Source organism: Lacerta agilis, chromosome 1 (genome assembly GCF_009819535.1).
Source record: "Lacerta agilis isolate rLacAgi1 chromosome 1, rLacAgi1.pri, whole genome shotgun sequence".
In the NCBI taxonomy this organism is placed as follows: domain Eukaryota; kingdom Metazoa; phylum Chordata; class Lepidosauria; order Squamata; family Lacertidae; genus Lacerta; species Lacerta agilis.
The window spans coordinates 71,152,982-71,166,040 of record NC_046312.1 but is presented as its reverse complement, the minus strand read 5'-3'; the positions used below and the strand labels follow the sequence as shown (position 1 = coordinate 71,166,040).

At 42.9% G+C, this 13,059-nt stretch overlaps 1 protein-coding gene across 1 annotated transcript in view; it reads right to left on the bottom strand.

Annotated features, from left to right (window-relative positions):
- Positions 1–907: 907 nt before the first annotated feature.
- The window catches only part of PTPRJ (protein tyrosine phosphatase receptor type J), a 73,259-nt gene continuing 61,107 nt past the window's right edge, over positions 908–13,059 (bottom strand). Inside the window, exons 15-25 of the mRNA XM_033154182.1 lie at positions 11,750–11,840; positions 10,449–10,490; positions 9,662–9,670; positions 8,787–8,874; positions 8,248–8,338; positions 7,869–7,942; positions 7,633–7,767; positions 5,744–5,863; positions 4,173–4,333; positions 2,797–2,932; positions 908–1,807 (exon numbers count right to left, since the gene is read on the bottom strand). Of these exons, the coding sequence (XP_033010073.1) occupies positions 1,649–1,807; positions 2,797–2,932; positions 4,173–4,333; positions 5,744–5,863; positions 7,633–7,767; positions 7,869–7,942; positions 8,248–8,338; positions 8,787–8,874; positions 9,662–9,670; positions 10,449–10,490; positions 11,750–11,840 (1,106 nt within the window). The 3' untranslated portion in view covers positions 908–1,648. The remainder of the gene's footprint in view (positions 1,808–2,796; positions 2,933–4,172; positions 4,334–5,743; positions 5,864–7,632; positions 7,768–7,868; positions 7,943–8,247; positions 8,339–8,786; positions 8,875–9,661; positions 9,671–10,448; positions 10,491–11,749; positions 11,841–13,059) is intronic.

Below are 13,059 nucleotides of genomic sequence, written 5' to 3'. Positions count from 1 at the left end.
CTTCCCACCGACAAAGACACATACTACAACACCAACACACAAAGAAAACAAGTTAAAGCTCAGATTGAGACATAGCCCTCCTCTTCCTTGAATGACACCACTAAAGGCCATCCCTCAAGACCAACTGAGGAGATAAGCTATCAAGTGATAACCGCAACGTTTGGATTAACTGCTAACTAGACAGCGGGCACTCAGTGAGTTCCCAGTGAGATGGGTTGTAACTACACGGAAAAGCAGCTGCCTGCCTCCTATCTACACACGTTGAAGACAGCACCACTACTCTCCTGAAACTGTTGTGAAACCTGAGGGCCTGTCAAGTGTTTATGTAGCCAGTGCGTACTTTAACAATCCTGCTTCCACAACACATTGATGGGCTTTGTATTTACATGATTAAAAGCTAGGCAAAAGATCTCCTATGTTCAACATTTGCTTTAAAATTAGCATATTCCATAAAACTAATTGGGGGAATACACATATTGAAGACTCACCATTATTATTATTATTTTTACGTGCTTGACGTCTTTTTATTCTACTGGCAGCTGCTGCCCCTTAATTTCTTCACCATTTTCCTTCACTTTGCCCTCACTGACCTCAGCCACCTTTCTTCTCACTCATGCTTAGATCGGTTTAGGGAGTCACATGTTTATGAGCATGTCAGAAGTAGAATCATGACATCAGACAATGACATCTTCAGCTCACCAGATTCATTGGCAGTGAGTGAAAATGGGGCTATGGACAGTGAGGTCAAGGAAAAGGAAGTTTCAGGGACAGACAAAGGCACAAATGGGTTCTGAAGAGCACCGTGAATATGCTTACAACTGATATTTAAAAGATTTTAGAAGTGGGAAGTACTAATGAATATGAAGCTAAACAAGTTTCAGCTACATCACAAAAGAAGGCTCCCTTCCACAGTTTAATACAGTTTTATACAGCCAAGGTGTCACACGATTGCTCCAGTCCTCACACCATCAAGTGAATTACCACTACGGAAAAGTCTTTGTAGACTTGCAGTAAAATACAAAGAAAGGGTTGCCACCTCCACGAAGGAAGAATCAACAAAGCTATTTCAAAAGAGAATTGATATTAATCTTATTTAAATGTTATATTTCAACCGAGAATTTCAATACAAAAATATAGGACTCTGATCATTTTGTCTATAGCAAAACAGCTAGAAAAAGGCACAAGTACATAATAAAATATCCCATTTGCTAATTTTTGTGTTCCCGTTTTAAATAAAACAATAAGAACTTGAGCAGTCACTGATAACGTAAGTTTCTTTTGGCGAGAAGCCAAATGTACATATAGACATCTCCGGAACAGTGACCCTCACACCTGATTTTAAGTATCTGCGTCATTTATTATTTCTGAAGTTCAAAAAGGGATCCCATCATTTAATCAATGATAATCCACCAATCATGTGATGCTTCTTCACCTTCTTCAAATTCTTCTGTAAAATACAGTGTATTTTCCCTTTAACACTATTGTAGAAACTATAGTTCCCATTGGCATTTTTTAAAAATGTGTACATCTTCAGTTATTCTTTTTTAAAAAGTGGAAAAAGTCTCTGTATAGAAAGACATACAAAAACAGTGCTTATCTCCTCACTTATGTAAAAGGCAGAAGTAGGAGGCTTGTCATTCCCTTGCAGTTATGCATGGTAGCCATTTGCCTTCCCAATATGTGGCAACGGGGTGAAGTTCTCATAGATTGCCATGGCATTTGTGTTTTGATAGATAAGGTCTGTTTTCTTATCTTTCTGGGATTTGATAATGTCCAAAACACACTGGTTTAGGAAGACATACTGGTCCTAAAGGAGAGAAATAACAACAATAACATTAATAATGAGTATGTAGCATAGATTTCATATGATGAATCATTTTTTAAGAGAGATTATGCCCATTACTGCAGTCAAAAACTGCAATGCATCCATACTTCTTGCAAATATCTTGGGCTTCATCACAGCCATTTCATTATATGAAAGAAAAGAGAAAAAAATCTTGCAGTTTTAAAACATCTGCCTCTTCCTGCCTGTCAGGGAACTGTCCCCGGCGCAGCGCAAGGTGGTGGGAGGGCTCTCGGGATGCTACAGAAAGCCCCGGCCCCACCTGACCAGCAGCTCCTCCTCTGGCAGCGGAGGGAGCAGCGAGGTTTCTAGCGGGGAGGGGCATGGGTCTCAGGAGATGGAGGGTTGAGGCTCTGGGGATGTTGGAGAGACCCTGCACTCCCCTAGCCCCAGGGGCGAGGAAGGAGGTACACAATTTCTGTCGCCCCAAAGGCGTCGAGGGGTGAAACAAAAGAATGGAAGGCGGGGTTTTCATATAGCAAAACTCTTTTGTTGGGGTCAGAACCGGAAGGGGCCATTCCCGGATTCTGATGATGTTTGATACAGACATGAACTTGTTAGCTCTGCACTGTACATAGTATGCACAATAAAACTACAAAAGGAAAGATCGGAGTTTTGCCTGCTTACTCATGAGCAACTAACCGAGGACCTTACACTGCCCATATAGGAAGTGACTGCAAGAAAGGCATTTCTCCCCCCCCCCCCCAGCATTCAAAAGAAATCAACAACAGTGGCCCTCAAGGTATCCATATGAGCAATAAGAACAGAAACCGAAATAACGGTGCAGAGTTGATTGTTCAGAAATTTAGGTCTGATGTCTGCAGTTGCGTCTCCAGGTTATCAAAAGAAATATTAAATCAACTGGAACAATGCTGAAAGCTGGTGGCAATATTACTTGCTATGCCATGTGTAGGTCAATGATTGACGTGCTCAGAATAGCATCCTGCCCATACCTCTGTTTGCACCATTAAAGACCGATGCATTCTAAGCTCATATACAGCACCGTACACATCAACAGTGTTCTCCATCTCCATTTGATGGATCAAATGGTCAATTGCAATGAACGTCCCCGTCCTTCCGACACCAGCACTGTAAGAAAAAACAATTGCATATGTATTTAATGGCTTCGTGCTTGCGTTCAGTTAAGCACTAAATCCTCACTTAAACCTCGGGTTAAGGATCACTTAACACAGCATAATTATCTTTCTTCTGTGAATGAAAAAAGAAGAAGACACACTATCTATTCTGCTGCTCTTAAAACTCTCGGTGGACACCTTTTCCTCCATAGAAGTGGTGCACAGGTAGAGAGAAATAACCTGTCAAGTGGCCCTAGGGCCCACTGGCACCACGGTACCAGGAGATGGAGCCCATTGCAAAAGCTGTCTGTTTGTCTAAGGCAGGGATGGGGAAACCTGTCTTTCCAGGTGTTGTTGGGCTCCTACTCCCATGAGACCCAGCCAGCAAGGCCAACAGCCAGGGGAAAGGAGAGCTGTAGTTCTGCAGCATCTGGAGGACCACAGGTCTACAGTGTACATCTATTAAAAAAGAGACTGAGGAGGCCTTGCAGAAAGCAAAATAATGGTCCGGTCCCTGCCCTCACTCCATTTAGCTGGACGCCTCTACATGTAGTAACTCTGAATATGCAAAGAGTGAGGTAAATTCATCTTGGTAGTGCTAAGATTGTGCCCAGGAAATGGCCTGGAAGAATCAGGTGCTGTATCATTTTTCACCTATGGGACATGGGTGGTGCTGTGGTCTAAACCACTGAGCCTCAGAAGGTCAGTGGTTCGAATCCACGTGACACCCCATTGCTCTGTCCCAGCTCCTGCCAACCTAGCAATTTGAAAGCACACCAGTGCAAGTAGATAAATAGGCACCACTTTGGCAGGAAGGTAAATGGCATTTCTGTGTGCTTTGGCACTCATCACAGTGTTCGGTTGTGCCAGAAACGGTTTAGTCATGCTGGCCACATGACCCGGAAAGCTGTCTGTGGACAAACACTGGCTCCCTCAGCCTGAACGCGAGATGAGCGCCGCAACCCCATAGTTGCTTTTGACTGGACTTAACCGTCCAGGGGTCATTTACCTTTACCCTTCACCCGAAAATCAGTGACTGTATGGAAAACTAGAATGGCAATAGAAACAAGAATACCCAACTTTGCATGTGTTAAGACCCTGTGACATCACATCCCTGGCCTTTATAGTTACATAAGCAGTGGCATTGAAAGATTCCCACCCCAGCCCCTGCACTTCCACACAAGTATAACTGTATATAGGATACTACTTAGACTTGGAGTCTCCCCTCCCCTTCCAGAAAGTAGTATATGTACCTGCAGTGCACTAAGGTAGGAGAACTTGGAGGGTTCTGCTTCATGTATTCCTGTACTAAGTGTCTGAAGTTAATGAGGAGGTTGGTTGTTTCCGGGACACCATGATCTGGCCAGGCTGTGAAGTGGAACTGTCGCACGGGGTGACTTTCAGATGAATCACTCTTAGAAATGAAAATAGAGGAACAGGAGTAGTCGTTAGGGTTTGGAAGAATGATGTCACGAAGTATTTTATAATAAATAAAAAAATAAAGCCTGTAAGCTGCTTCCTGGCAATTCCGTAGCACAGCAAAACGTGAGCCATGAGAATGGCTTGGCGGAAGAAAAAAAAAAGGCAAGCAGGTTAAAGCTAAGTGGAAGGGTCAGCTGTGGAAGAAGAGACAGTGACAAGTTGCTCAGGGTGAACAGTGTCAGGGGAGGAAGAAACCAATGTATGAGACTCACACCAAGTGCCAAATACTTTTCATTGAGCAAACTCATATTTCTATCCTCTGAGTGCTTGACCTAAGACTTTGGGTTCAGTACATCTTCTGGAATTGCTGCAAGCTGAGTGTATTTTTGATGGTTTCAAATCACTTGGATAAATCAGGGAAGTGAATTTTTTATATCTAGCTTGACTATTTTCACTAGTGATGGAGTAGATCACACGCAATGGATTTTGGAACTGGGTGGTTTTTTGGGGAGGGGAAATTTGGAGGTTGAGGGCTGTGAAATATTGCTATGGGAGCAACAAGGCCTCTAGGACAATTTGGTCCTCTTGGTAGATTGAGCCTGCCACACACATCCTGGATGACTATGGGGGAACAACATGATTTCAGATAACTTAATCACATGGGAAAGGTGTGTCAAATATAGAGACTCCTAGGCTCTACTTTGCTCCTAGTGATGAATGAGGAGATTTAGGAGCCTTGTCAATCTGAAAATTATCAATTTTCCCAATTATGATGTTTCCCAGTTACCCAATGTTTAATTTTAGGGTCCCAGCAGACGTCTTATTGCTTAATCCATTCAAATTCCTACTCTACAATTCTATGAAAAGTTCCAAACTTGAGTGGAGTGGATTCTGCCCATCTCTAAAATTCAGAGTTAGAAACACTTCTATTGTGAACTCGTTTTGTTGCCTGTTCCAAATCTGAAATGAGGTGTAAATTAACCTAAAATAAATAAGTTTAACAGCAGGCAACAAATCACATTGAAAAGGTAGGTCACGTGTCTAATCCAGAGCCCTTGTTTCTCCTGTGAAAAATCTCTGGTGCCCATATCTAGCCCCCCCCCCCCAAATCAGAATAATTATCAGAATAGTAAGGCCAACGGAAGTTTCTAAAACCAGTCATACCCATGCCCCAGTCATATCAGTGCCTGAAGATTTCTGTAGTGACAAGGAGAAGAGATAAAACAGCAGAACTCCCTCTCTCTGATGTCTCTGACAAGGCTGCTGGGACCCCATAGGATTGCAGCCTAAGTGATATGTCATCAATGCAGAGTATAAGCAAAACACAGACACACACACAAACACACACACACAGAGAGAGAGAGAGAGAGGAGGGGGGGGAGAGAGACAGCAAACAACTCACCTTTTCCATGGAGAAATCTCTTATTGTCCACTCTGGAAGGGGAATTTCTGAAGTCATGGCTACTGTTATGTCTCCATAGCTCTTGGATTGTTTATTTGGCCAATATTCCTCACATTTTGTCTAGAAATATAAATTATAAGTCAACTTATATGATAGGTTCACAAAAGTAAAAAGAATATAAGAAAGGTAAGGGATGGGGAAACTGGATTTAGGCCCAGATGGGGGGTGGGGGTGGGATAGAGCGCTTGGGACCATTGTTCTCCTTCTTAAGAAGCAATTAAAAGAAATTGACTTGTGCCTCTTTGCTGCTCAGCTGTGTTGGCAGGTGGGGTCAAACAGTGAGAGGTGGGGGTTATCCTCTGATACAGCAGGAGTGGGAGTGCTTCTACTACCAATGCCTCGGGGTGTGATGCATGCCCCGTTTGTTGCCCAGCACTGTTGCAACTGCTGAGGGTGCCAATAATGGTAAATGCCAAAGTAAGCTTTGAAAATAATCCACTCGTTTCATAGATTTCACAGAGGCAACATCAAACAGTGCACCTTGTAGGCGTGGAGGTGGTGAGCCTACAGATGTTGAGTTACTTAATTATTTAAACGTCAATGCCTTTGCAGGCCAGTGCCCCTTTCCCGTCTAAAAGGTTCTCGTAGGGACTTGCAGAAGAGTATCAAAGAAGTGACCTCACAGTTCTTAGCTCACAAGTCTTTTTTGTTGCAAAGTGGTTTTGGGATGGAATAATAATAATAATAATAATAATAATAATAATAATTATTATTATTACAGGTGAAACTCAAAAAATTAGAATATCGTGGAAAGGTTCATTTCTTTCAGCAATTCAACTTAAAAGGTGAAACTAATATATGAGATAGACTCATGACATGCAAAGCGAGATATGTCAAGCATTTATTTGTTATAATTGTGATGATTATGGCGTACAGCTGATGAGAACCCCAAATTAACAATTTCAACTTTGGGGTTTTCATCAGCTGTACGCCATAATCATCACAATTATAACAAGCAAAGGCTTGACCTATCTCGCTTTGCATGTCATGAGTCTATCTCATATATTAAACTCCAGTAGCTAATGAAAACAATGGCTTACAAAAATGGACTTTTCCACGATATTCTAATTTTTCGAGTTTCACCTGTATACCCCACCCATCTGGCTGGGTTTCCCCAGCCACTCTGGGCAGCTCCCAACAGAATATTAAAAACACCAAACAAATCAGGAGCAAAAGAAGTGCTGGGCTGGAAGAGGGTGCTAAATCCTTTCGCTTATCCCTTATTATCAACTTCAGCAGCATATAGCCAAGGTAGCCTGGTTCCCACGACCACCGCCAACAAGCATCGCAGGCTTCAAAGCAACCCCAGAGGTCTCGCAGCATGCCTGCTGGGTGGAAGTCAAAGCACGGCAGTAGCTGAGGAACGTTCTTCTGTCGCTCATGATGTTGCAAATCCAGAATAAGAAACTGTTATCGTTCCGCTTTACTGTAGTGCCACACAAAAAAACTTTTGTTGTTGTTGTTCAGTCGTGTCCGACTCTTTGTGACCCCATGGACCAGAGCACGCCAGGCACGCCTATCCTTCACTGCCTCTCGCAGTTTGGCCAAACTCATGTTTGGCCAAAAAAACTTAGGGCAATACAAAACCAGGGCAATGTGGGGCATCTTCATCCTCCGCATCAGGATCCAACAATTTTATTACTGATCACGGGGTACATCTGTTAAGGCATCGATCTTAGCTTCTAATTTCCCAGGTTGTGGTCTTAAACTGGTAGGGGTTTTTTATCATTGAATTAATTTTTTTAGAATCATTGAGCTGCAAAAATTGTGGCGGTTGTGGTGCATGTCAACATTCTGTAGCATGTTTCAGAACTTTAACAAAAACTCACCCTGCCTTGTTCAATACATTTAGTCAGCATAACAACGGTATAAATTTTCTTCTCCCAGATCATGCGCCAGAAGTCTTGCACCGTATTGGGCAAAGGGCCTTGTGCAGCAATGAACTCTTTCTTGGAATTGTAACCCTGCAATCAAAGTATGGTCTGAATACCACTTTTCTTATTTATAAATCTGTCATTAAAACACTATGGTTTTTTTTTTTTTTTAATAGGCTGGGAACACTTACCGGCATATAGTTTGCATTAATGTAATCATTGGTTGGATGGTTTTGGATCTGAAGTCTGACACGAGAAATATCATCTGCAAAAAATTATTATTATTAATTATTATTATTAAAAGGATGTGTCAATATATTTTCCTTTTTCCACTGCACACACCACATAAAATGAGTTAAGCCACTAAATAAAGAGAAACTATCCTTTGGAAAACGCCATGAATCAGATGAAAGAATATAGGTGGTGTAGTAATTAGGATTAAAAGTAGCCTTAGAGTCTGATCCTAGCCCACTAATCTTTGCTGATAGAGGTGGAGAGGGAGAAGGGATTCTACTAACACAGTGATGGTGCCAGGTCAGTTTTTAGTAGCAGTAGGGTTGAGGAACTTACATGGCAATACATTGTTATATCTATTTTTTGCTTTGTTCTCTTGTAGTTCAGCTGCAAATCTGGGCTGATTTGTACCAACAGGCCTGAGCTCCTGCAGCAAATAGAGAAGGAATTTAGGATTATTTTACCTCATGACATGCAAATAGTTCTTCAACACTTGGCCATATGACACCCAACAGCACTGAACTTTGGGGGAAGGCAATTCCTAACTGTTAGGTTTGCTTATTGTTTCCCACTGCATATGGCTTTTTCACAGTTGAATTTTGGCTCTTTAAATAATGAAAGCCACCTCAAAACATGAATTTCAGATTTCGCAGGGACTCAAGTCCTATTTGCATCTTCCTTTTTCAACAGTTCAGTGAAGACGGTCTTAATCTTTCAGCTGTGCTGGAGGAAGCATGTGTTGTTGTCATTATTTAATTTATTACCTGCCCTTCACCCTAAGGGCCTGCACGAGAGCTACGTAGCTGATCTCTTATATGGAAGAATGTAAACATTACGACGACAGAGAAAAAGCTAAGAACATTTCAAATGCATACCTCATACTCTTCTGCAAATCCACAGTTTGAGTCAGCTTTCTGTTTCTTAAAATGAGACTCAAAGTCTTCCACTTTAAATAACTTTGATCTGAAAGAAACAAAAACCTTGTAGTAGTTGACATGATCTATGACACACTTATTCTGCTAAAAACTCAATTTCAGGAGCAGCTGGTAGGGGGACATGGCAGTGCACACATGGCCTCCTGAAGACGGCAGCAGCAGCGCTGTTACTTTCATAGGGGCACTACCCGAGATATGCCATCTATTGTTTTGGGCCTAGTACACACTCTTGACATAGAAAAGGGTCATAGCCCAGTAGGGACTAGAGATTTTATTTCAGGAATATCTGGTGTGGAGGGGTGGCTGTGCGTACAACCTGGCCTCCTGACACCAGCATTGCTGCTGCCTACTAGGAAGTAGGGGGGAAGAGGTCAGCATTGGGCAGGTACCCCGGCGGAGTTAATCCGGCACAACTGTAAACCCTGCAGCTGCCTCCACCCTCTTTTTCCTGGTAAGTGGCAGTGATGCTGCCGCTAGGAGGCAAGGTGCAAGCTGCCACCTTTCCCCTCTGGCTGCTCTCGACTTATTTGTGCCATGAATTTTCATAGGCAACAATTTGGCCCATACACCAAGGGCATGCTGGAGTACAACAAGGTGAGAATTATAGACAACAGAAATTCCGAAATTCCAAATCCCTATTTTGATAGCTGAAGTGCCGAGTGTGTAGAATACACAACATAAAATGTTTCCTTAAGAAATAAAGCACTAAGCATTCTCTGAGAAGCTAAACAGAAATAAAACATAACCAAATGAGAGGCATTAATTCAAGCACTATTTCTATTATTCATCTAGAGTATAGTAAATTATTTGCTTACTTTCTCGGTCTGCAGAGGAAGACGGAAAGGAAAAGAGAAAAATCACACACATTAGTTACAGTCTTTATTAACTGAGCAGAACAATTTTATACATAATACTTGGAATCTAGTATTACGTAAACTACAAATTCCCTGCTGTGATACAAGAATGCCCAATTAAATTTTGGAGGAGCAAAAGCATAGCTTTAAAAATTGATCTTCTTTATAGTCTGAGCTATGCTTCTGCCATTTCCAATTATTTAGTTGCATCTATTTCTCCTGGCTCATCACATAAATTGCTTCATCTGGAAGGATAAGAAAAAGCAACCCAGTAGTTACTACACATAGCTTGGGGGTACTCCTGGATCCTTTGCTGTTGCTTGAGGCTTGGATGGCCTTGGAGTGCCTTCCATCGGCTTGGGCTGGTGGCCCAGCTGTGCCCCTACCTAGACAGGTATAACCCTACTCCCCTGCGCACACACAACACACAATCTATCTTAGAGCCATAGAAACTAGGTTGAATTTAATACTGGTGAAACAGGGCACCCCACACCTAACCACCAAGAAAGAAAGGTAGGGTTGTAGTGGAGGCCTTTGCATGTTGTTTAGTATCTTTACACAGGGATTCTGACACATTATTACACCAATTAATCATAACAGAGTTTAATAACATAGGTTATTAGGGCCTCAATGGCCCAAAATACTTTTAAAGCACTCTAAGTATTATCTCCCCCACCACTTTAAAACAAAGCCAATTCTGATTGATCCTCAATATATTCTAAAGAGAAGATAGTAACAGTCAACTCACTCTAATTGGGTAAATGGCACCTGGTTGTTTTTTCCACCTTTCCTGTAGAATTGTAGATTTTGAAAAAGGGTTAGTTGGATTTTTCACTCTTGGAAAAACTGAAATCAAAAATACAAAGGTTTCCACAACTACAGGTTTGGCTAAAATGCCAACACCAGGCCACAAAACTATGCCTTCCATTAAGCAGCAAATATAGGATTGGAAAGTACTGGTGTCCATGCGGCCCAAACCATTTCCCACAAGGCACAGCTCTCCCCAAAGATGAACTGACACATTGTAGACAGGGGAGGAGGAAGGAGGATGTGGTGGGTGCGGGCCACCCTGGGTGTCACCACTGAGGGGGGTGACAAAATGCCAGGCGGCACTCACTGTGGGGCCTGCAGCGCACCCAAGCCATGTGTCTCTCCTGGAAGAAACGCGGTGGCTTAGGCGCTCACAGGCTCCACGCTGCCCAGACGGTCTGCCCACATCCCCCACAGCTGTAGGGCGGCTGAGTGGGAGGAGGCAGACAGATTCCGGAGGCCCCACGGTGTGTGCCACCCCAGGCACCCGAGAGGCTTCCTCCACCACTGATTGCAGATTACACAGCATCCTATGAAGGACAGTCTGCAGAGCAACAGATCCAGAGCCTTCGAGGAACTAAACCATCCAAGCTGCACATGAAGGCCAAAAAGAAACCACCACCCAGGGTCACAAGCCCAATCTCATCAGGGAGGAATTTCTTCTAGACCAACTTTATGGCAATCAGGCACTGAGAGTGAACAAAATCCACCCACAGAGCCTTCCCAAGAGAAAAAAAAACCAGTATCAGTGGGGCAACTGTTAATTGCTCAGTTGTGCAGCTGCCAAGAAGCATGTAGTAAAAATCCTTAACATGACTTCTGATAAAATGTCATGTCAACTCCCTTCAAGAGCACTGTATCAGAGCACTGGAATAGTCAGCTGTGGCCATGGGGAACTCAGAGAATAAAGACTGAGAAAAGAGGTAAAGCGACTTTAATTATTTTTAAAGACCAACTTTTGCTGACCTATCAAGTCACAGTTTGGTGGGACTATGTATTTGAACTAAGCTGGTTCATTAAGAAGTACCTGTTTCTTACCTGCCGAGTTATTGCACCCTGATAATAAAAATTAAGGCCTCCTGACCTTCCTAAGACAGCCAGCCTGAAAATGGTTTGAATGCATGGTAGAAACAGAACCCAAACATTCCAAATACGTGAAAGAGAAGCAGCAGAGACCTGCATCATGAAGTGTTACGCCCAACTACATCCTTGTAAAGAATTATGCATCAGCTAATATACCTTCTCTTTTTCCAGAAGATGAAAAAACCAACTCCTGCAGCAATAACGGCAGCAGCCAGAATGCATCCAACAACAGCTCCTGTGATGACAGCTGGAAAAGAAGCAAATGATTTTAACTCCTTTACAAGTCATAACGACAAGGCGAAAGAATAACAACCACAAGGTTTTAACAAGGGCCCTTGAAGTGTGCTCTCAGCAATCACTAGCTTTTGTTGCCCTAGCTAGGCAGGAGCTCACAGTTTCTATTCAGCACTGAGACTTTATTGGGTAAAATTATTGGGCAGGATAATGATTCAGTGAGATATTTGAATCTCCCATTATCCAAACAAGCTAAAATGAGCAGAGATTGCTAGCTGAACTCTCAAGAAGCAAAGGGTCGTTCAGTGCAATTCAGTGGTGTCTGAACAAATCAGAGATTAGGTCTCACCCCTGTTACATGCATCAGACCCAGTTCACTTGACATAGTAAGCAAACTGTGTGGGCTCCCAGAGAGGAGCTTGCAGCTGCTTTGCTCCTCTCTCAGTCCTTTTAACTAAGGTGCTGCACTGAGCTCAGCCAAGGCAGGATAGCTCAGCCTGTAAAAGCATGAGACTCTTAACCTCAGGGTCGTGGGTTCAAAAGATTCCTGCATTGCAGGGGGTTGGACTAGATGACCCTCACGGTCCCTTCCAACTCTACAATTCTATTATTCTAAGGTTCTTCTTACTGTGTCCTCTGAACCAGGATATATGGTTAAGGCTTTGCCCCTACTGACCATGAGCTGGCAACTGGAAAATTCCCATAAGGTGAACTGGAGCTTGCTCCAGGGTACATCAGACTCAACTACAAGCCACAAAGAGGATGAAAGTCTCAAGTGCAAAGAAAATCCAATAGCTAGTACTAGGACCTTATGCCCAATCCCGTGAGTAGTTCACACAAGACATCAGACGGTAAGGGAGGTCAGGCTGTTGGATACATGCAGGATTCCATGTTTAAGTGGGATTCACAAGAAAAAATGGTGCACTGTGGGATTTTTCTGTTCAGTATTCTGCGACACTCCATTCTCTCCCCCTTTTTCCTCCCAGCGCTCCACTGCAATCCCAATAGTACATTTGCATTCTACAGTTGCCAAGCATACTTGGTCCTCACTATGGGGTTTGCATTTCTGAATTTTATTTTATTTTACAGACCTTGGAGTTCTGCTACTACTAATTTTAATAAACCTACCATATAAGACTGATGCCTGTCTTCTTGGGTACTGAATCCAGTTCCCAACCTCTTGGTCACTTGCTACTGTGTAAGTGTTTAACCTGAGACTCTGGGAGCAGAGG